Here is a 24,991-nt window from a genome sequence, read left to right on the forward strand (position 1 = left end):
AAACAGCTGCCCATGGGCCTTGCCCCCCCCTCAAGTCTGGCCCTGCTCTTGCCTTGAGCTCCTTCCACTGCCCCTCTGCAGCTGGTACCCACCAGCTCACCTCTCGGTAAAAGTGCCGAGGGCCAGCACCTTTGCCTGGCCTGAAGTTCTTCCAGAGATACCTGCTTGAGGGGAGGAGACTCCTCCTCACTGGTTGGTGTTGGAGTGTTTACAAGCAACTCCCCCTGTGACCGGGATGAGGGTCTGCTTTCCGACGGCCACCGCAGCCTTCTAGAGACCCCGGGAAGGACCGCTCTATGAAGCCCATCAAACAACCTGATGAGATGTTCCAGAATCACTGAACGCACACAGTGAGAGAAGCTAAGTATATTCCCGAGGATATGATTTTCCTCCCCAACTGACACACAGAATCAGCTAAAAGGCACACCAGAAAAAAAAGAGAAAAAAATCCCATTTGCCCCTGATCGTGCAAAAGCATTATATGTTGTCTGTTCAAGCAGCCAGTATGGCTCGAGATGCGCAGTCAATGATATCCCAGCTGATTTTCAACAAAGACTCTGATTACTCAAAAGGGCTGTCAAACCTCTGCTGAATGCAGTGTAAATGAAATGCCAATGAATCCCCAACTACCTTTTCATTTTCCCCTCCTAACCTAATTTAAAAAACGTAAATAATCTCGCTGTGTTTGTAGGACCAGCTGCTCCTTACCTCCATATGGGAAACTGAGCAGAGACCAGAAACAGACAACTGATGTCACCAACTCATCCCTGGTTAAACATACTAACTATGCATTCAAAATATTACTGAAAACCCTTAATTTGTTGCCAGTAATTTATACAATTAAAGCCAATGGTCTTTTATTATTATTATTACGGCTTTATTCTGTCATTTTGATCTCTTGATGGTGACACTTCAGTGATTCACCATAATTTCCTCCCACCCACAAACCTCTTAAGATTTCTTTTGCCTCGCCTGAGTATAAATTAAGTGGCATTATTTGCTACCTGGTCTGGTGTAGAAACGATACCAATCTTTGAAAAATCAGCAGAGGAACCAGCACCTTGGTATAACACTGCTGTGTTGAGCTGTCCCCACCCAGCCACTCGGGCTCAGATAGTGTCTTGCACATCTTCCACCTGCAGACGACACCTCCCTCTTTTAGTTCTAGTGGAGAGGCAGTCAGAGAGCGCAGTGAGGCGAGCTCAAAGCCTCCATGTGGGCGCCCTGATGGGGCATAATTGCTACTTAGGCTAAAGGCAGGGATCAGCACTGTAATTTCACGCAGGTCTCCATGGCCACGAGCCTCTCTTCCCCAGGCTGTTCGGTCTACTTGGTCTTGACCAAAGCGACAGGAAATCTTTCAAAACCGGATTTCATAAATGGAGAATAAAAATAGGCAATGAAAATGGGAAATATGATTTTAAATGATGTTTCACTTTGGATGGGAAAGAAATTTTTCTCTTTTTCTTTATCATCGTACAACATAAAGCAAATCCAAGCTTCTGAGACAGAGGAGAAATGGATCCTCTGGTGGGGAATAGGGGCCAGGGCAGACACAAACACACAGGAAACACCCAGGAAACCTTACCTGGCACCATGCCCTGATGACCAGATGGTCTTCCCAGGCATGGGGGGCTTAACCCCATGACAGCATCATCACCGGGGTAGCAAGTTCATTCATTCACAGATACTTGCCGAGTGCCCAGTCTGGGTCCCGGGACTACAAGGGGAGGCGTGACCATCGCGGTCCCCACCCTCATGACACTGGGGTTCTAGAGGACAGACAGCAATTCTCAAGTCAACACTAAGCAAAACAGAGTTCAGTACAGCTTTCAAAAGTTTAATAAAAGGAGTAAAGAGGATGCCAAGATGGACCATGCTGGCGGGATGGGGCGGGGCTCTAGACAGGTGCCCTGACCCAGCCATGCTACAGTTGAGAGAGCAACAAGCCCAGAAGTGGGGAGCCTGGCAACTACTCTCAGCATCACTCCAAAACTCTCCTTCATGACATCATACTCAAATTTACGAAAAGCCCCTTGAATCTGCTCATACATCAGTGTGTTCCATTTCTTGTGGGTAGTGAGCTGCCCATTTTACCACCTGCCACATGAAGAGAAACATCTGCCACGCCTGGGGGCACACACCCTAGCTCTAGCACCCAGCTTTGCATTATGACCAGAAGATCACCCAGCCAGGCTCAGAGAACATCAGGGAAATTATAGTTATTCTGCTAAGCCATAGCCTCAGAACACTGACATTCTCCTCCCCTGTCCAGGAAGCGTCTTCCTTCATTGGTTCCAACCAAATGGGAGGGAGGGAGGAAGGAAGGGAGGAAGGGAGGGAGGGGAAAAAGGAAGGAAGATGGAAGGAAGGCAGGGAGGCAGTTCTTTGATTCCCTCGATAGAAATTGTTAACTTTTATTTCTACTCTGAGCAGCTGGCCTGGTTTCTGCCCATTTCAAGTCCCCTATTCACCTACTTCCGGGAGAAGGGCCACGTGGGGAGGGACTGGGCCAAAGCTGAGGATTAGAGACTAAGCAGGCCGCAGTCTGATTTGGGACAGCATACATAGGACTCATTCACTCAGAACACACAGTGAATTTCTGGAAGGCCCGTGAGCCCTGCGGTTTCTCTGCAATTAAACTCTGATATTCTTCTTTCCCCTTCATCATTCAGGACATCTTTGGTCAAAGGGAAGAGTTGTAACTATGATCACTCTGACTTTAAGTTACCTGACGCCAAGAGGGAAGGTCTATAAGTCAGTCAACAAATGTTTAATGAACACTTAACTGCAGACTCAAGATACTGTGACAGATACCAGGGCTTGAGTGGGGACAAGGAAAGGAAGCAAGTATAATACACACAATGGAAAAGGACATTAACAGGCAGTTTATAAGAAAAAAAGGAAAAATAACTGACCAATGAACATATAGAAAGATGGTACCCTAAGGAGAAATGACCCAAAGTGACCACTGGCACCCAGCAACAAGCCAGCTGGAAATGGAGTCCTTTCTCAGTGAGAAGGGCTATACCAGGCTCAACTTCTCTTGGGACTAGTGACTTTTTCCTGCAGTAGGAGGGTCTAAAACACCCAGCACCATGGTCCTCAGGTGTTGAACCACTGGGATTCCCAGAAAACTCTTCCAAACTGGCACTCCAAACTGGCAGTCAGTGACCCACATCCCCACCCCTACAACCAGGCTGTTATTATGATACAGTCCAGGAAGGAAGAGGAAAGGGGCAGGGAGGGCCCTCCAAGTGTGTCCAAGAAAGTTCCTGGGCCTACACACTTCTTTGAGAGATGATAAAGGACCAGCACGGACGTTCTCTATGCTGTAACACTGATGCCCGTGCTCCGAGACATTGTGTAATTTGCCACAAACCTTGGTGCAGGGCAAGTGAGGAGCCAGAGAAGATCCCCCATGCTAAACGCTGAGCAATTAAATAAAACAAAGTAAAATGAGATACTACTTTGTGCCTGTAAGACTAACAAAGATCAAAAGTAACAGCAGCCAAATGTCAGGACAACGGAGAAGGAGAGCCTCTCCAGCCTCACAGGTGGGAACACGAGCAGGCGGATGCTGTCTGGAAGACAAGCTGGCAAGGGATACCAAAAGCCTTCATTTGGTTTCCAAGAATACGTCCTAATAGATGCATCAAATGAATGGACACAATTTCTCTGCAAGAAAGTTTTTCATATCATGGCTTATCATAGGGACACGCTATTTCACAAGCAGTATTTCACCAATAACATCAATTATTCACCAGAAGAGAATTTCTTGATTAGAACAAATAACAGGAATATATATATTCGTTCACATGGATTGATGTCCACAACATGTAAAATTAATTTTGTAAAAAACCTGGTTACAGGAAAGAATGATTCAATGCACGTAAATGCATATACAAATGCACAAATAGAAAAAGATCAGGAAGAAAAGAAATTAAGATGTTTAAAAACAAAAGGTATTCAAAGATACCAAGTGCCTCTTAATCCCCTGGTGTTGTGATCTTTACTTTCTCCTTTATCCTTTTCTGCACCTTGTGTTATTTTTTTACAACGAATGTGTATAATCAATGAAAACAAAACAAAAATAGAAATAAAGCAAATGTGCGTGAGGTGAGTTACAGAGAAAATCCAAAACTAAGTCTTCCATAAAGCTTTAAAAATGGAGAGGCTTTAGAGAAACGTTTAGGAATGTACCTAATAACTTTGAAGTTGGCAAGAGCTTCAAGTGGTGATTCTACGCACAAAGAAGAACACCTAAGGGCCAACAGCCCCAGAATAAGCAGGAGAGTCAGGATACAGTTCACTAAGCCAACCCAACTTCCCGCATGAGGAGGGTGATGGAGACAGGAGATGAAATGTCACCTACAAAACATCCTTTCTTCCCTTAGCAGGAAACTTATCTCCCCCAGGAGGCAGGTGAGCTGCTCAACGTAGGTTGGAGAACAGCCTTCTGGGCCTCTCTGTGAGGCTCAGGTGGATACAATCCGAAGTATGTTAGAGGAGACCCACCCCCTTCTGGAATAAACCCAAGAAGACTTGTGGTTTTCACCTCAACCATCAACCAAGAACGGTTCACTGACCTCATCAAAACTGGTGAATCCAGTTTGTTGCTATTTTTTTTTAACGTTTACTTATTTATTTTGAGAGAAGGAGAGATCATGAGTGAGCAGGGGGAGGGGCAGACAGAGAATGAGAAAGAGAATCCCAAGCAGGCTCTACATGGTCAGTGCAGAGCCTAACGTGGGGCTTGATCCCACAAACTGTGAGATCATGACCTAAACCGAAATCAAGAGCTGGATGCTTAACCAACTGAGCCACCAAGGCACCCCATTGCTAATTTTTAAGCTTTTTCTGGTGTGAGGTTTCTGCTGTAAATTTTCTTACACATATGCATGGGGTTTTACAACCCAGTTTGCGGAAGGAAGGGAAAAAGGGAGGGAGGAAGGGAAAAAGGGAGGGAGGAAGGAAGGGAGAGAGGGAGGGAGGGAGGGGCGGGCAAAGAAGCAAATAGGCTACAAGATACAATAATGTAACAAACAGTAGTCTTTTCATTTGTGACTCAAAACACTATATTTTTGCCTGAAATAAATTTACTCCTCTTTTAAGAAACACGTTTTGAAACTCTGAGATCAGATGAGAAATGAACAAAGGCAGAGAAATCTTTTGAATGTGTCCAGTTTCTTCTTCTTTTGGGCAAGAACTAAAGGGCCTTTTAGTAATGTTAGGTATATTCAGCTCCTAAGACTTCTACAGCTCGTTTTGCACTTAATATGTAAAGAGTCCTTACGATCTAAGAGCTTTTGTATATAGGAAGAAGCAGTCTGTCCTATGAACCTGCCCTTCATTTAGAAATTCATAAATCAAGTGGTTGACTTCCTTTCCAACTTAATGGGTATCCTTTTGAAAATATTCCTCACCAACAATTTTCACAATGCCTACAGATATAGATGAGTCTTTAAACCAGAAGTATTCATATAGTCTCTGTAGATATTAATCCCTTATATCACATATATGTGTGGTACAGATCATGCTTTCCTTAAGTGCCTCCTACTCTCCATGCCTCAGCGTGTGTGTGTATGTATGTATGTGTGTGTGTGTGCGTATATATATATATATATACGCACACACATATATATGTGTATATATATATATTTACATAAAGACATAGATGCGTTTTATAGTCATACATATGTAGACACCAGTCAAAAAACAGCTAGAGGAAGTTGCTTTAATAGTACCCTCTAGCTTTTTGGAAGATTGGCGTAAATCTCTTCTGCAGGGGGAAAAAATCCATTTTTCTGAGAAGGTAAATGTTTATTAAATGCAAATACTGATATTCGTTACCTAGGAAAAACGTCTTGCTGCATGTGGAATTTCTCGATAAAAAGCTTTCAAGTCCCAGGTTTCTCCAGATAAACCCCTATCGGTGAACTGATGCGTGAATGCACTGAAATTGAATTACTGTACAACAGCAATTACTTCCCACAGTACAGCTATAATGGGAATCAGTTCTGCAGCGAACAGCAGGTAGCTATAGGAGGGGAGAGAAACTTAATATATAATCTAGTCTCTTTTAGCTTTTCCCAAGAAGCAAGGATGTTTATTTTTAAGCAATACACTCTTTTTCAAGTGCCTGATTTATCATTTTATCAATGTAAATCAGAAACTAAGTAAAACAAGATTAAGTTTATTTACAGGTCTGAGCTTCAGAGTGCTATCAAAATTATGAACTATCTTATCCAAGGTTGGAAAACAAGAGACTCTTCACTTAGAAAGTTTAGGTACAACTTGCTTCCTGTGCCTTTTCATAGTCCCCAAGGAAGTTGGTTCTTTTAGACATTTCTAATTAATTGCTTGGGGGAGAAGATGAATTTGAACAGCAAATAAAATACTTAATGTTCTGCCTGATATGCTACCAAACTAGATAACATCCTATAATCCTGTGTGTGTGTGTGTGTGTGTGTGTGTGTGTGTGTGTGTGTGTGTGTGTAAGTGAGACAGAGAGAGAGAGAAACATGTTTAAGCTATTGGAGATCTGAAGTCTGTCCGGTAGAGCAGTGAAAGTTGCATGGATGGATCAGTACCTGGCCCTGGAAGCAGGTACAACCTCAAAGCCTTCCGGGTCCTTTGGAGGTTACAATTCTAGCCAAGATCAGTGTGATGAAGGCAGTGGCTGCCCCAGAGCTGTTCCACAAGATCAAAGGCAATACTTATTCTGGAGAACTCCCCCTTAGAAAGCCATTCTAGAGAATACTAGTATATATGTGCAAATTCTCCAAAATCCTTCTGTTTATTATTTCCTGGTGTATCTACTTTTTCCAGGTTGTGCTGCTCATCTCAATTATATGGACCATTCCAAAATCACAGCATCATTACATCTCCTGGCTGTGTTGGAATCTGTCCTAAAAGCATATGCCTATAATCAGAGATGCCCACAGTTACTCAGATTTACTTCCTACCGATTCCCCTCCAACTGTAGGTTTGTCTGTGCCTGCTCAGAGCTCCCTGGGGCCTCAGATGATCCTCCCCGCTGTGTAATAGCTTGTATTACTCCCAGTGGAGGCTTGGATTTTGAAGACAAAGGAAATGCTGGGGCAGCCCATCTGTATAACAAAGCCACTGAACACAATTCTTTTGCCTTCTTCCCTCAAGTCATCAGCAACTCAGGATAAAGGGGAGCTAGGTCAAAAGTGCTTCAGATGAGCTCTCTCTTGTGACACAGTTGAGCATTTCCAGGTGTCACTTAGGCATGGCCCAACAGGGGTCCACTACTGGCAGAGGATTGATGTATATCACTTCCCCTGCATCCAACATGTGGAATATCTTCCTTGAAATGTTAATGAACTAAAAACAAATTGATTCCATTTCTTGTCCACTTATAGGGACTTAAAACTTGATAAATTGCTCAGTAACATCAATTGAGGGCTTGGTAGCTTGAATACGTTTGAACAAAGAAGGTGGGAGATAATGCTTTGGGCACAATGATCTTGTACACGAGTGAGTAGCAGCATCACTGCATCAAACCCAATCTGGCTCTTAAGTTAAAATAACCTACACATCAACCCACCGAGTGAATTAAAAAAAATTATTTAAACCACCGACGGCATTAGAAAGGTGCTAGAAAATATTAGTTAAGAAATGCTACCATAATGATGGCACCATTACGTTAATGGCAATTACCGAAGCTAAGGTTATTTGTAATTTGCTAGGCCGGGGGGGGGGGGGGGGGGGGTGGGAAACGTTATGTATAATCCATTACCAAGCAGAGGACAGAGGTTATGTAATGGGCAGGCCACTCTGGGTTTCACATTTACTCCAGACATCTGACGGGGAGAAAATAGGACTTTCTGTGATAGGATAATTGCATAGTGGAGAGTAATTCAAATAGGGGACGAGTATGATAAAATCACTCTGATTCAACTAATCACTGGGAAAAGTGATGGGGGAATGATGAAATCAAGCCAGAAGAGACAGAGAAAAGATCAACATTGTTTAACGGCCAAGACATGACAGGCGGGTGGGGCAGGATTGTAAGTGCTCCTTTGTTTCCGGGCCCAGACTGACTCACTGCACCCACTTTCACAGACCGGAGGGGTTATGCCCCTTTCGAAATTGCCAGCACCCATCTCACAAAGATTTTATAGACATCAATGGAAATTTTAACAATCTGTGTCGTTTGTGAGTCAGTTATTTCTTATGTATGTTCCTGAGTCCTCCCGGCCATCCACCAGCCGACCATCCATGAGCACTCGGTACTGGATCAGTTACTGGCAGGAAGGCACTAGGACCTCTGACCCAACTCAGGTTGCTGGGGGTGGGGATGGAAGCTTGGAAACAGGATTTCCAGGCATGGTACCTCAGAACGATGGAGCAGATTCTAAAATCCACTTTTCTTGGGCCATTAGAGAAAGGGGTCGCTGCTCAGTGGGTGACGCGGAATGGGACGAGAAGGGCCCTGTTGCACGGTGGTTCATTCTAGGGCCACCTGGCAAATAAGGACTCCACCTGCAAACCCACAGGCAAATTTGCATTTGAGGTGTCTGCACTTCAAAAGCTTACCAATCCCAGGGACAAACAGCAACCTTTCCTAGTTGAGAAGTGAGGTGTCATTATAATATGAAAAACAGTCACACCCACTGCTCCTTGGCCTCCACATAAGGCAACATCCAGGGGCCCTCTCAGTGGCCACCTGCTCTCATCCCAAATGCCACATGGCTCATGACTGTTGTCAGTAGTGCTGCATGGCTCACAACAGGACCAGGCCCATCTCAATAGCAAAACTGCCTCCAAACCAAACCCCAACTTGACATACAAGCCCTCTTTTCTGTTTAAAGATTGGAAGCAGGGGCTGCCACGTATCACTGGACCAGCTAACCTAGATTTTATGGTATCAAGTGTGTTTACAAAGGGTCTCCTACACCTATTTTAAAATACACAGTTCAGAGAATACTGGATGCCTTTAGTCTGGGTACATTTCAATTTAAATAAAGCACCCTTTTTTTTCCTTCTCAAAGGAACCACACCAACCATATCAGTTCTTTTTTTTTAAGTCATTAATTTAAAACAAAAGGTTTCAAAATTAAGTTCCCTGCTGTCAATATCCTTGAAGCTTTTTAAAGCTTCACGACTCTCTCAGTTATTAAATACTTACACACTGAAAGGTCCCCTTGCCAGCAATTACAGCAAACATTTACCGAATGCTTCCTGTTCTCCAGTCACTGTGCAAAACACTTTGGTCAGCTACACCCAGAGGCACTGCAATCCTACCTTCTGGTGCAAAAGGAACCCCACTGAGCCCGTCCATGTGACCTGGGCCTGTGACTCCACCCTGCCAAGCCTGTGTGCTCATCCTCTGAGCCAGTGATGTAGGAACGGTGTCTCACTCCCAGGGCTGATGGCAGGTTGAAATTAGATGACCTATATAAAGTGCTTCACATGGGGCCTGGTGCATAGAGACTCGATAAACATGAGCACAGATTAGTAAGCCACCTACTCCTCCTGGCATCTTTACAGAGGTGAGTGAGGAAAAGAGGTCCTTTGGTTCTTTAGTTTTTCTCACCAATCTCTCACTTGCCACGTGGGCCCCTGCCTCTGAGCGATGAGTCCAGGTTCTGGAGCTGGCTGGACCTCTGCATCACCCTGCTATGTTGCACAAGCCCCCCAAGGATCAGGTTCCCATCCCGGGCTTCCTTGTCTGTCAATCGCAGAGGTAGAAGCTAAAGAGATGTAAGTCCTCTTCTGCTCTAAAATTCTGTGATTCACAAAGAAACCCAAAGTGAAACAAAAATAGCACTTCCTGGGGCCTGGGCGGCTCAGTCGGTTAAGTGTCCGACTTCAACTCAGGTCATGACCTCAGAGTTCATGAGTTCAATCCCCACATTGGCCATCGGGCTGACAGCTCAGAGCCTGGAGCCTACTTCAGATTCTGTGTCTCCTCTCTCTCTCTGCCCCTCCCCCACTCATGCTCGCTCGCTCGCTCTCTCTCAAAAATAAATAAACATTAAAAAAATTCTCTAAAAATAGCATTTCCTTCTCTCAAACTGACAACCGTTGTTATTAGTATTTAAAACAAAATAAAACATCGTCATTTTTCTGTGAGGATTCAGGCAAATGAGCATTCACGTGCCACTCCTGCTGGAGGAACCGTGAACTGGCACAACCTTATCTGAACACGAATGTCGCCGCAAGCAGAAAGCTTTGAAGATGGGGTTAGCGTCTCTGCACTGTCTTCTGTGTTCAGGTATTCATCTGAAGGAAATCAAAGTAAAGGACTGATGCTGAGGGCACGGATGTGATGAAGAACGTGGACTTGGGTCCGTAGGCCCATCCCCCACCCCCTATGTGACCCTGGAGAAGTGACTTAACCTCTGCCTCTGTCTTCTATTCTGTAAAAGTGGGCTAGTAATAGTAACTTACTCTGGGGGCTGCTCTAAGGACAAGCGAGTACCTGTAAAATCCTAAGAGGAACACCAAACATATAGTAGGTGCCGAGTCGTCTGATCTGTTATTAATACACAAGAAGGTTCACTGCAGCATTATGTATACCAAAACTTGCAAACAACTTAAATATCCAGATGTGGAGGAAGAGTCAAATCATGTAGACACGTCGTTAAACTCAAATGTGATGCAGCCATTTAAGAAAATCATGTAAGGTACTGATGCCAGGGAAAGCACACAGAGCACTGGTGCAAACAAGCACAGAGAAGTCGGACACCAAAGCAAACAGGCAGTACACCTGCCAATGTGAGAAAGAAAAACACACAAGTACATGCACAGAAATGCAAATTTAAAAGATTAGAAGGAAGGAAACCCAAGAACACAAGCCTGACTTTCAGGTGATTTTTGTTCTCTGTTTGATACTTTTCAATATATTCTTCAAGTGCACCAAAGGGGTGTTCATTTTATAAGCAGAAAACAGTAATTACTGAGGGCTTTTGTTTTGTTTTGCATTTGTATTTCAGGTTCTGAGTGTGAGATGCGGATGGCTACCATGTCTGTAAAGAACAGCACTTGCTTCGAGGTAGAGACATAAGGACACGCAGGGATCACCACGAAGCTCCCAGGGCTGGCTGTCAGGGCAATACTTCTGTAGCAACTAAAAGTAATGTTTTTTCTTCTAAGATACTTCAGACTTCCTCCCTAAAAGTCTCTACTTATGTCATGAACGACCATAGTGGCGGTATAAAGCGGCCATTCAATGAGCATGGCTTACACAAGCCAGGGTCTGTGCTCAGTCGCTAAAAATCATGACTTTGTATAATCCTCGTTCAGCCTGTGTGTTTTTGCCATCTACAGATGAGAACACTGAGGCTCCCAAGGGCAGTTTTACTAAAGGTAAAAGCTCAGTAAGTGACCAAGGCAGGCGCAGAAGCCAGGCCAAACTCACGTTCTTCCCTACTTGGCTACAACCCTCCTTCCCGCAATCCAAGTAGCACAACAATGTTTTAGAGACAAGCACTGGAGTGGCACTGTCAGGTCTAAAGCAGGAATAATGTGTGGAAATTTTGTTCGGCCAATGAATTGCGGGAGAAGTGAAAGTAGGAAGAGGCCTTTTAGAGCAAAGTGATTCTGGAGATAATTATCGAAACCAAAAGGTAAGCAAACTATAGGTTAGAGATAAAGAACTCTTCAGACTGCCATTCCTTTCCATACCCCCGTGCCAACAGAGCACAGATGTGGGATGTGTTCTAAAGCAAGAAGGTAAGATTCACTGCTGAGCTGGCAACAAGGAATAAAGTTGGAAGCCACCTTGGAAATCCAAAATGATACTTTTCCATTCATCCTGATGACAGTATGAAACCTCAGGCAGCTCTAACTGGTGGAGAGAAACATTATAATTATAGTAATATTCGAGTAGAGGTAAGGGAAGCCTCCAAGTTCATCTAGACTCCATTACTCCATTGAGATTTTCAACTCCACATTTCGGCAAGCATGGCTTCAATTTTTTATAGTTGCTTAGTTGAACTACAATGTGCCTTTGAATGATTTTTGGTAATTAGTGAATGTATCGCACAGTTATAAGCCATCCTCTGAGACTGTACAATCAGTGGCACTTACACTGAAGACATAAAATTCTAAGATGAAAACTGTCACCTGAACCCTATTGTGCCCCTACTAACTGCTTTTGCTGGTTAACTAAAGAAAGTAAAATGTTTACATAATAGCTGAGTCAACTTTGATCTTTGAGAGCTGGAGTCATCAATGCCAGTCCCCTGAAGGTGCCTCCGTGTCTTTGGGCAATACAGAGAAGATACCAGAGGCACTTACCCGCACTGCTTCAGACTTTTTGTGAAACATCTCTTCCATGTTCTTTGCCAGCTTTTTCACCAGTTGGAGGCCATCGATTTCTTCTATGGCTACATCTTTCTCGTACTCTTTGTATTTCTGTAAGGAGGGAAGGCAACAAGAAAGGCATAAAACAGCACACCTGTGATTCTGGAGCATACCTACTTACAAGGCATAAATAGGACCATCTCTCTTGGGTTTGGGGAGATTGGACTGTATTTCGAAATTATTAAATCAACTAAGGAGAAATGTGAAAATTGGCTCTGGCTGTCTTAGAAACTTAACTAGCACCCAGGAAAGAAATGAAACAAAACCCTAAAGCAATCAAACTCTTTATCATCCGTCCTCTTCAGTTCCTGAAATCAACACTCTACACTTCGGACTTGACCGCACTCAGTCGTCCTGGAGGACTGCCCAGATTTGCTAGCTATCACACAGCCAACGCCACTAGAAACTGACTGTTCCAAATGTGCCATAAAATAAAAATGAAGAAATTCAACTCGTGTGTGTGTTTGTGTGTGTGTGTGTGTGTGCGCGCGCGCTTTTTCCTTTGAACATCACAAACTTAATTTTTTCATGGCCAAAGACCAGGGATTTAGGGAAAGAGAGTTTCAAGGCTATGACTGTAATGTATAACTCCTGCAGGAGTCAGCAAAATATAATCCTTGGGCCAAATCTAATCCATCACCTATTTTTATAAATAAAGCTTTATTGGGACAAAACCACACCCATATGTTTATGTATTCAATCAAGTTTAATACTAACAACAGAGACCAGATGACCCACAAAGACTAAAATATTTACTCTTTTTTATAGAAAAAGTATGCCAACTCCTAAACTGGAATGGGAACTGAAGAAGGTCACATGGCAGAGCATCTTATAAACATTTTATAATGAGAGAGTCCTTGCCATGGATTTTAGCATTTCAATTCCCTCTACTAAATGTTCATCGTGGACTTCTTATGTTATCCTCAATGAGCTCACAGAAAGGAGAATGTATAATAAGTACAAAAACCATACAAATACTTTATATAAGATTTCATAATGTGTTCATTTGTTCATAAAAGACTGATTTAACCCATAATTTACTCAAACTCTCAAAGACAATTTCTCACTTAAAGCCTATCACATACTCTAGTGATTTATCTGTTGAAAGCAGCAGTTCTCAAAGTGATCCATGACCCCTGAGGATTCTCTGAGACCCTTTCAGGGGTCCCTCAAATTTTCCTTTTCCCCAACAGCATATCTATGCAAAGCCAGATTTTCTTCATAGATTTAAAAACATCACAACAGACTGAACACAGAAACTGACATGAGGATCTACCTGTCTTCTCATAAACCATTAAAAAGATCTGCAAAAATGAAAAAAAAAAAAGTGCCACTCCTCTTTCTTTTTTTTGGGGAAAACACAATTGTTTTTCATAAAATATGTTACTTATGTTAATACGTAATGAGTTTTTATGCTTGAATTCATTAATTTTTAAATGTCTCAGTTTTAATTTCTAATACACCAAATATCCATAGATACAGCCCACATTAGCAGAAGCTCTTAGGGGTCCTTAGTATTTTGTAAGAATGTAAAGGGGTCCTGGGACCAGAAAGTTTGGTTTAACTAAAGATTTAATTTCATTCCCACTGGAAAGAAATATTGTTTATTAATAAATACCTCCCAAATGGGGTTTGAAATAACTTCAATGTCAGCAGGAATTTCTCACATTTACACAGCTTACAAAAGACTGGGAAACTAAAAATACTGGGGGCCTTACATTCACTTGTATTTGTTAGGAGAACCTGAACCACTTACTAGCCCCTCACGCCAAACTCCTACTTAGAAAAAACAAGGGGCTCCACATCTTATCTCAGCTTTAAAGACCTTGAGAGTCATTTCTGAAGAGGAAGATAGACTGACATTTTTAACAGAAGGATAATTTTTGAAATAAAAGTTTAGATTTTCTCCCCATTTCCTTTTACTTTAAAAAATGTACACTGAGAGGAGGCTGTTGTTCCTTGCCCAGAGAAAGGGAGAGTGTGTGTGTGTGTGTGTGTGTGTGTGTGTGTGTGTGTGACACAAAGTACTTCCCTTCCTAGCTTAGATGTCCAAGTCAATTGAGGCAATAATACTGGGTGTCGTGAAAAGACAAGAGCAGAGTTTGAGGACAGAGGGAATGACCCTATGGGAACGAACATAAGAGAGAATTCTTCTGATCCCTCAGACTAAAATGAAGTCCCTGGAGTCTGAGGGCATCTGGCTAGTGTCCCCAGAGCCCAGCACTGAACACTGACAGAGCAGAGGTGAGGAGGGCAGGAAGGGACCCCCAGACTGGGCATTGGGAACTCTAACCTAAATGTCAGGCCTAAGGGCCTGGTATTTCTGAGAATTAAGGTGAGCCTAAGGAAATATACAAAATGCTATTTAGACAGCCTGAGTCTGGACCAAGACAGACATCTGCTACGTTATTCGTAAGATGCTCAGCGCTGCTCTGCACTGTCCTATAATGGACCATGGGTTGTAAGTAACACACTTCTCCTTGCTGCCTGAAAATATCCATAAGCATCTTACATGTTTGTCTTGAGAGTCTCCCTTGCAGCTCACCTGGAAAACAACTCCTCCTTCTAGCTTTCCCTTCCTCTTCGACAAGGCTGTATTGGTTACCCAAGATGAGGGGGCTGTACCCTTCCTTTGAGCTCCAGAGCACTCTGTGCTCATCTCTCCTGGCACTATATAGCTCATGTGGCCTGCGGGGCAAGGACAGGCCCTTGTGATCACCCACAGCAGACACTCACAGGACTTCTCCGAAGGAAGCTTAATGCGAAACAATTTCAAAGTTACAGTACAAGGAAGATACACGCAAGGGTACAGCTGCATTGTGCTCTGGTCCCATATATGTGACCTCTCCGCCCCTTGAGAGTCTAACTGGATTGGTGTGAGATGTGGGGCTCCAGCCAGCAGCCCAACTCCAGCTCAAGCTAACAGCGTCCTCTGGTGTATGAATAAAACTTCAATGACAATCACTGGAAACATTCCCTAAGTTCAAATGTAAGCCAATGCTTTTGGAGCCAAAAGTCCTGGGGGTTCTCTGCTGCCTGCCAGATGTGTTCCAAAAGCCAACAGCTGAGGCCAGCCTATACCCAAGGCTGATTCACTACCAAAAGTGCAAAGTTCAAGAAGCGAGTAAAATGAAACAAAATTGTCAATCTATTATTTACAGAGTCAGTGAAATAAATCTCTGTCTCCTGTAATTCTGTAACCGAAGGTGACCTAGAGGCTAAAGAAAAATAACACAGATTTCACAATGAGCCTTTACCTGAATCTTTTTTTACATAGGGCCTCATTATTCTGGCCATATCTGTTCCTTGCATGTGTTTTCTCCCAAGAGTCCTCTAGAAGGGAATGGATTTAACTCCACCAGCCCCCAAGTTTTCATGAGATCCTCCTACATCCTCTCTCCCTCTGAGTCTGCTCTGTGAAAAGGAGCCAGTCGCATTACGGAGGGCTGTCAGTCTCCCAGGGCCACTTGTGCCTGGTGACCTAGCTAAACAATCTCAACACAAAACTCTCTGCCGAGCTCAGGACGCCAGATCTGGGACAAATGCAACCACTCACTGGTTCCATCCCTCTGCCAGCCCAAGTCCTCTCCCTTCAGGACATGTGACGATGGGTCCTCCCTGCCAATGAGCCAAGCCTGCACTACTTTCTCCCCACCCTGGGGAAGTTCTCCCATAAGCAAAAAAAAAAAAAAAAAAAAAAAAAAAAAAAAGAAAAGAAAAATCCTACTTTTCAAGATGTGTTAATGCCTGTTGGAATTGGGTCAAACAACGTAATGCCTTACTCTTACCAGGAAACGTTACACTTTGCTGGAATCAAAGGATTCTGAAGAACAGAGAGAGTAACACAGTGACAGCCATTAACCAGTTGTAATAAGCACTTAGTAGCTTGGGATGGTCATATGTGTCAGAACCTTTAAGAATGTGCCTAGTGTAGGGCGCCTGGGTGGCTCAGTCAGTTGAGCATCCGACTTCGGCTCAGGTCATGATCTCGCGGTCTGTGATCTCGAGACCTGTGTCAGGCTCTGTGCTGACAGCTCAGAGCCTGGAGCCTGCTTTGAATTCTGTGTCTCCCTGTCTCTCTGCCCCTCCCCTGCTCATGCTCTGTCTCTCTGTCCAAAACAATTAATATTAAAAACAATTAAAAAAAAAAGAATGTGCCTACTGTATAAAACCAAGCAATTTGACCTCCAGCAACTAGAAAGAGGAAGCTACAACAGTACAGGAGAATTCCACAGAGCCATCCCAAATTGTGTAAAGCAACGTAGGAACCGTGCACCCAGTATATTACAATATGTTCCAGACGATAATCAGTACCTTTTTGTTTTAAATTACTAATCTCCTGTATACACCCATACACAGGAACACCCTGCTACAAGGATACAGACATATGCCATGTATTCACAGCTGGCTATATGATTACCCAGGATTTTTTTTTCTTCCTTTTCTTGCTTACCTGTATTTTCTAATTTTTACAATGAACATACTATTTTGGAAATTAGAAAATACAAAAGTTGTAGTTATGTGCGAACAGCATATGGGCACCTAATAAACAGATTTCTTTAGGGAAATGTGGTCCCAATTAGAATCTGTGTAATTAAGCGGCGTGTCTTCATTAGCAGAGCCTAAGGAAGTCAGTAAAATGAGTCCTCTGTGTACCACAGGCTCAGCACGGTGCCGGAAGCTTTTCACATATTAATTTGTCTAATCCTCACAGCCACCCTGAGAGGTAGGTATTATCCCCAAATTGCAGATGGAGAACTGAGGCACGGAGAAGTTTAGTCAGGAGTTGGAAGCCAAATGGTCAGAGTGAATTTTAAACCTGTTGAGGCCTGACTTCTAATCACTTGGTCTTTTGAACTTGGGGATAGGGGTAAAAGACAGGCAGTCTAAATATTCGCGAACTTATTTCAGAGGGCCCATTTGACTGTTGTGCTAACCCCCTGTCTCAGTGCTATTGTAGCCAAAAGTGGCTTGGACTCACCAAGAGAGTCAAATACCGAACCCCGACGACCTGCCCTGTCCAGGCTCCCCCAGGGGAGCAAAAGCCATGCAGCCAGGGTACCCTGGACACCACAGCAGGGGGCTCTGTCCCTCCCAGGGCCCCTCAGGGGGTGAGCTTAGAGCCCGGCCTCAAAGGAGCAGACACAGCTCTTGATAGTGAAAATATCTGGAGAGAGAGAAGCACGCCCACTCTGAAATGAGCCCTGGAGCCTTAATTATGAATTATTCCTTGGCTGTGTTTGGGTTACAAAACGTCTTTTGTCCTCCAAGGTACCAAGAAAGACCTGGAGGCAAATCACCCCCAAACTCCTTTTCCTCCAGGGTCTGCCTCCCCACACAGCTGTGTAGGCAGTGGCACTTTATTTCCTATAGCTTCAAGGACTGCACCAGCAATTATATCTGTTTCATATGAAAGCAGCAGCCCTTCAGCTGGGAAAAGGAGTCAGGGAAGGGTCAGCAGTTCCCTGTAAACACACAAAGGAAGGCAGAGGAAAAGGCAGGACACAGAAGAGATACCATGCCACCTCATTAAAAACTCAGGCCAGGCTGGATTTGAATCTTGTCTCCAGAACATTTCATTTGTTCTGCAAACTTCTCTTTTGTGTCTCTGGTATGTCAGGCAGGGTACTAGACACCAAGCACAATGATGAGTAAAGCCAAGTTGCAGAAAGCTGGCAGCTTTGGTCAGGAGTGTTCTGCTGAGTAAACAGGTTAATAAGACACATCATGGTAAGTACCCGGATGGGGAGGTCAAGGCAGTGACTCCCTTCTTGCTGGGCCTTTAATGGATAGCAAGGCTGGGAAGGTCGGAGACAAAACAGGCGATGGGCATGCCAGGAAGAGGGGGTAGCAGGGATGGAGGTCCAGGGACAAGAGGCTGCCTGGAGCTCAAGGAACCACCCACCCCCTGCCCCCTATTTCCATTTCACTGGTGCACGGGTGGACAAAGAAAGGGCTCTGCTGAGAGACGAGGCCAAAGAAGTAAGCACGGCCGGGCCATTAAGGGAGTGTGCTAGGATTAAGAGTTTGGACCTTATTCTCATTTGGGGAGGTGGAAGGGACATGAAGGTAGGTAGGGTATGGAGACAGGCTAGAGCCCACGCCCTGGAAGGATTCAAGGGTGGGAGGGACTCAGCAATTGGATGTGTGCTTTTGAAAAACTTTAGTGTGCAAAAGGGGGAGGAAGGAGGTAAAACTGGATGCAGAAAGGGAGTTGAGGGGCTTGAGTGGTTGGGATATGGGAGACGGAGCTGCAAACAGGCCACAAGAATCTGAGGGATGGAGAGACGTGCTTCCTAGAAGGTATCAAGAGGGCTGACGGCCGGATGCAGCAGCAGCCTGGGCTGGCTGGCCACGTCACTTCCAGGAAATTGCCGAACCTCCTGGGCTTCGAGTCTCCTCCGAGTCTCCTCAGTCAGAGAGCCCAGGATCCTCATGCCCTTCTTCCAAGGCCACTGGAGGGGCTACTGGGAGGAAGTCTGTGAAAGCCCCCAGCACAGTGACTGCACATAATACCCACTCCAAATCCTAATGCTCCCCTGGTTTTCCCTCTTGGCATTTCTGCTACGGAACATAGTAGCGTGTGTTGTATTTTCACACGAGCGCTTTCTGGAACTGAAGTTCTTAACGTAAGAAACAAATTTCAACAGGTTGGTTGATGGTATCACGACTCTTTGCTGGGCCACCTCCAGCCTCTGGGTCTCCTCCTGGCTTGAGGCGGTAGCCAGAGATGCCTGAACAACACAGCCTGTAGCTTTAGCCAAGACCAGGGTGGAGGCAGAACACAGCCCTCCCCCAAGAACACCTCTCTGCATTAATGTCACAGAAGGAGAGCAAGCCTGAGACTTTTTATTCCCTCTGTCACAAGAGAACTTCTGAAGCTTCCATTCCTTCTGTTAGCAGAATCAGCATTTGGCAAGAAATCTTGTGATGAGCCAAGAACATTCATCATTTGAGAAGGGAGACACAGAAATGCATTATTTCTGCAGCATCTATTTTGCCAGATCATTTCACACAAACACCAGGAAGAGAAAAGCACTGCTTCACTGTCAGAGCACTTAATGTTGTTCATACATTTGGGTCATTTTTTTCCTACGTGACAACTGCATATCTAGAAGTGAGTCACCTGGAACAGCACCCAAAGAGGGGGCTCCGGTTAGGAGACTTCTGGCCAGTCACGTTAATTGGGATAAGAGCCAAACATGAAGAGGGGCTCTGAGTACCTCTGTAACACCAGCAACAAAATGGCTCACACAGAAGACGGATGTAAGGGATTGCCCTGGGCCAAAGAGCTGGTGCATCCGAACATGGTCTCTTGGCCAAATTTTCTCACCAGACACTGAGATTACATCTCTAGTTCAACATAATTCAACCACTGGATGAAGACTGGCAGAATGTCCAGGGGAGGGGATGGCAAGAGAATCTGGGGAGCTTACTCAAGCTCATGACTTGAGAGAAATTCTGAGAAACTGGCCTGCTTCTCCAACCCTCCCCTCAGCCTCCAGCACTTCCCTTGAAATCCCCTGACCCAGATCCCCCGGTAAACCCTGTTACTGGGAAAGCACCCTGGAGAGAGGCTAAGCCCAGAACCCTTCAAGGTGACTTGTTAACATAAGAGCAGAAGATACTCTATGTTCCTACCGTAAGGTTCAATTCTCAATCTTATTCTCATTCCTTCCAGCTCTGAAACAGCCACAGTACAGGAGCTAAACTCATTAAACCAATCATTTAAATAAGGATCACACCAACACAAAAAAAGAACCTCAACTGAACTCACTGCTATTTTCATTCATTCAACAAATATTTGGAAATAGCCTACCATGTGCCAGGCGGGTGGAGAGAGTGGGGGACTATTGACAAATGCATGTGTTCCCTTGGGGTATAAGGAAGCCAACTTTTGGTTCATTTTCCTAAAAATACAGAAAAAACAAGTTGGAACTGAGCTGCATGGGTCATTTCAATCTAAACTAGAGCCCCGATAGCCCACCTAGTCATTCTGTGCAGGTCTCCATCCAAGGTCACACTGTCTGCACTGCAGCTACATCATGTCTGCTGTATGTGGGAGGGTGTTGTGTGTCTCCTACTGAGCCCATAACAGTCTATAAAGCACAAACATATATTTCTCCTTGAGGAGGGAGGGTGAGTACCAGGAAGTATGCACAAACCACAAGTCCTACAAACAATGAAAGCTTGGCCAGGAATAGGAAGGACATCACAGTCGTCAGGGAGGAAAGAGGTCCCAGGGAAGGATATAAAACAATGCATTCGCCCAGGGTCACAGGCAAGGGATGACTGTCCAGCATGTATAATTCCTTGCCTCTTGAGAAAAGAAGTCTATGAAGTATGCTATTAATGTACTGAGACAGTCATGAGCTGTCACAAGATGGCTGATAAAGAGGCAGGACATCTGTGACCCTATGATGCATAGTGGAAACAATGGTAGGTTGGGGCGTGGGGGAAGGGAAGGAAAAGTCTCTGTAGACTGTATGCAAACTCATCAGATATCCCTCCAAGGGGAGAAACTGATTCAGCTCCCGCTGTCTCCTCAGTCTTACTCACAGCAAAGATGGAGAACCACGATGGGATGGGTAAGAAAAATCTACGTGGATTTTGCTAGACTACTCTTGATTTTTGGAACCTGGTAGCAGCATCCTGCTTGGCTTAGAATCGCTGGCTGGGGTTTAAGACTCAGGAAGATCAACAACACGAACACCACTTGCTAGATAGTTTGACATGGGGCTAGGATCGGGGATTTTTCCAGCCAGGTGCACTAGGCTCTGTGCTAATGTTACCACTCACTGGCTATGTGACGAGCTGCTCAGTCTCCATCAGCTCCATTCCTTCATCGGTAAAGGGGATGATACCAGACCTCATAGTGTGCTTAGGGTGATCAAGCGGGGTCAAGTGTGTAAAGCACCCAGCAGGATGCTGGCCACAGAGGAATGTACTCAAAAAATGGTGATGGTGTTGGCAGAGGTGGGAGTAAATTCTGACATTTGCTCTATAACTTCTGCAAATGATCATTCTCTTGCCTCAACAACAAGAAGAAACTCTGAACTGACATTCACAGTCTAACCGATGAACTAGCCCTGAAGGCTGATCCGGGCAGTGGCATTTTTCAAACGCCTTCCCAAGGCACTGAGGGGTCTTCAACAGTAACTCTTTGGGGAATGGCTCCCTGCTGGCAGGAACTAGATGCTTGAAGTCTATTTGCATAGTGGAAATGACAGTTTCAGATATGTTACTAAAGGTGTTGCAATAAAAACTAATTATCTACAATTTTTGGATTCTCTCCTTATAGGCAGTGCCATTTTCTTATTATGACATAAATGTACTTACTATTTCTCTCGACTCAATTATTGCATACAGAAGTGTCACTTCAAAATACAACACTCCAAAGTAATTATGCTTCCAAGTAAATATATCTCCAAAGCCTTTAAGCTGATGTTAGGAACGCTTCTTCTTAACCGTAACAACGAACCCAACTGAATTCATGGAGCTCTAGGTCGCAAAAGGATATTTTTCTATTTGAAAGTGAAAAGTGCCATTTTGTACAAATAACTCTGTTTCACACAGGTATTCCAATCAGTGTCTCCAAGGTCCAAAAAATACCCACGATAAATGCAGTGCTCTTCCAGACCTAGGTAAGTGAGGAAAATGCTTACAGGATACAATTTTTTGCTGTCAAAGCCATCAGAACAAGAGACAACTTGCATAAGAAGAGACCCTGTTTAGGAACTGACAGAAGGAGGGGAAGACAGGGCACTAAATTACTACCCAAAGAACAAAATAGAGAGCAGGCAGGGAGCAGCTGGCCTCCAACGTCTGCAGGGCTGCAGAAAACGGAGACCACCTGTGGGATCGAACGATCACCTGCACGTAGTTATTGCTCTCTGGGGAGAAAAGCATGGCTATGGACCGCCATTGAAGGCAGCAGAGTTTTCTCAATATGTTATTAAGAACCTCCAGCTGGGGGATGGAGGTTGTGGTCTGGTCTAAATTACTTCTCAAGGTGCCTTCTGGTACTCACCTCAAAGAAGCACTGCCACAAGAACTACCAGGGACCCCCACCTGAGTGTCACTGGAGTCCCTGTTCCCAGCTAGCTGTTTGGAGCGCCCTCCATTAAATCACAGAGTTCTGGGGACACTGCTCCTTAGAACAGCGGCTCTGCAGTGGGTGGTCTCTGACAGATTTCTCGTACTTTCAGACTGTCAGCTCCTGAATTAAAAGATGGATATCTCTCCTCTCCCTGTTTTACCGTCTATGCTCCTTTTTTTTTTAACCTTGATAAGTCTCATAAGCTTTTACTGTTCAACACAGTCAACTGGACAAATGCCACTGATAAATTTTAGCTCTGTGGTGATAAAAATGAGTGTGAATGCTGCATTAGATTCCTGTTTTATATGAGGGAAATTAAGTCAGAGGCAAGCTACTAAACCAGCTGTTGCTATGACTGTCCTTGCCCTAGCATGGTGGCATAACATACGGCTTGAAAAATGGGAAATTCACCTGTCTACTGAACAAAATCAAATGGACTCAGTGCTTATTTTTAAAAAATCCAGTTCCTGGATATTTTCTGGATTATTGCATGGGGATCTGAGGCTCTGAAATGCAAACATTATGCTGTGCCTACATCCTCACAACACTAAATGCCAAAATGATGACTACAGGTCCATGTGTGTTAGAGAGAAAAATCTCATTGTATGCATTTATGACTGTTTTATGTATGCCAACGAATTTAAATACAGCCAAGCCACAAATAATACATTACTTTACAAAGCCGGACTACTTGAGATAGATTATTTTCTCCAGCCTACTCTTTTCAAACATAGTTTTCTAATGTTCCAAGTTAAAGGAATTCATCCTTCCTGCTCCCCAAGGATCAGAGGGAATAGCAACAACAGTGACAATAATAATAATTTATTTTTAATAATAACAACCAGCATTTATTGAGCACTTAACTTTCAGTCAGATTGGTATTGTTCTCTCCCATTTTACAGAGACATTAGCCAAGTTACCAAGGTTATACTACCGGTAAGTGGTTGGATGAATTAGAGGGACAGGAGTTACTATAACAAAAATATCTCAAAATCTCAGGGGCTTAATGCAATAGACATTTATTTCTTGTTCATGTAACCAACCGTTCCTTGTCTTCAGTTTTCCACGTAGTGATTTAAGGACCCAGGACCCTCCCATTGTGCGTCTCAGCTCTCCCCTCAGATCTTGGAGTCTCCTGCATTCAGCCAGCAGATGGGAAGAGAGGGTGTGGAGAAGGACACGCCTGCTTCCTCACTCCGAAGCCTGGAAGCGACACGCATCAGCCATGCTCACCTTCCACTGGCACTTAACTGGCCATACGGCCCACCCCGATGTACCAGAGCCCGGGAAACGGAACTGGTGGCTTCGGAGCCATATTCAGGCTTTAAGTCGAACTGTGGAAATGGATGCTTAAATCTTCCGGGATCTGTGAGCTCTCTGTGCTGCTGTCACGGAGCCAGGATTCGAACCCAGGCAGCATAGCCCCAGAGTCTATACTCTCAGCCACCACACTTCAGTTTAAAAGCTTGATAAACTGGAAATAGATGAAACCTCCGATTAAAACTTGGCTGGGAACCATCTACAAGATGGATAATTTGGAGCTGGCACAATCAAGTCACAATCTACAGAAAGGATAATATGACCCAACCACTTGTATGTGTAATTACGGTCAGGCTCAGATGTTAAAGGCCAAGATATTGCAACACAGAAAGGAACACACTATAAACAATTCTTAGACCTTCTGTCCGATTTCCTTAATCCCAGCTCAAATAAAACTGCTATTTGAATAACACCAGTGACCTTCTCTAGCATATGATATTAGTTGTCCAGGCACCACAAAAGTTAATTGGCTTAACTAAAGTCTCTTTAATTCTATATCCAAGATGTCCTGGAAATCGAAGGCAATCAATGAATGAGTCTGCAAGATCTGTAACAAGCTTAGAGCTAATACTATTTGCAGCTGCTCAAGTGGCTTCTGTACTTAACAGAGCCAGAAGCTGGAATGAGGGTTAGGACGCTGCATCCGAATGAACCTTTAACTCCATCAACTCCAAACTGAACACAGGCTCTGGTTTATGGCACAGCTAGACCTTAGCTCTTCATTGGGGAATTTAGAGAACCGTGGTGGGATGGTGCTTAACAGTTTGAACCAGCCCTCTGTCCTGCTGAAAGGAAGAGCTCCCTCTTCATGGTGGAAAGCTTCCCCTGTAGAAAGGTTGGGGAGATTCTGTTCCCTACTGCTGAGGTCAGACACTAAGAGAAAACGGTCCAGAGCATCAGCATTCTCCGTGGAAACATCTCTTTGCCTCACATTTGCCCACAGATGCTCTACGAGTTTGCAGCAGGTGACACCCCATTTTATCCACCATAAACAGTTTCAAAAATTGAAGGCGTCACAGCAGAACCACCCCTATGCTGAAATGCAAGACATAATCAGAGCCTTTGAGGAGTTTAGCTGTCCCTAACTTCACCACCAGTGATTTTTTTTTTTTTACATACTTCGCCAAGCCCGGCACATAGCACTTCTCTCCAATATTCTTATTTTTTTTGTTTTTTATTTTTTAAAATTTACATCTAAATTAGCATACAGTGCAACAATGATTTCAGGAG

The 24,991-nt window shown here is 44.2% G+C and overlaps 1 protein-coding gene across 7 annotated transcripts in view; it reads right to left on the reverse strand.

Moving 5' to 3' along the window:
- CACNA2D3 (calcium voltage-gated channel auxiliary subunit alpha2delta 3) overlaps nt 1-24,991 on the reverse strand; it is a 1,033,852-nt gene that overhangs the window by 665,998 nt on the left and 342,863 nt on the right. For all 7 annotated transcript variants that reach the window (XM_053220354.1, XM_053220357.1, XM_053220355.1 and 4 more), the window contains one exon: nt 12,277-12,393. In XM_053220354.1, coding sequence (XP_053076329.1) covers nt 12,277-12,393 — 117 coding nt within the window. The remainder of the gene's footprint in view (nt 1-12,276; nt 12,394-24,991) is intronic.

The sequence above is a fragment of the Acinonyx jubatus genome, chromosome A2, assembly GCF_027475565.1.
Source record: "Acinonyx jubatus isolate Ajub_Pintada_27869175 chromosome A2, VMU_Ajub_asm_v1.0, whole genome shotgun sequence".
NCBI lineage: Eukaryota > Metazoa > Chordata > Mammalia > Carnivora > Felidae > Acinonyx > Acinonyx jubatus.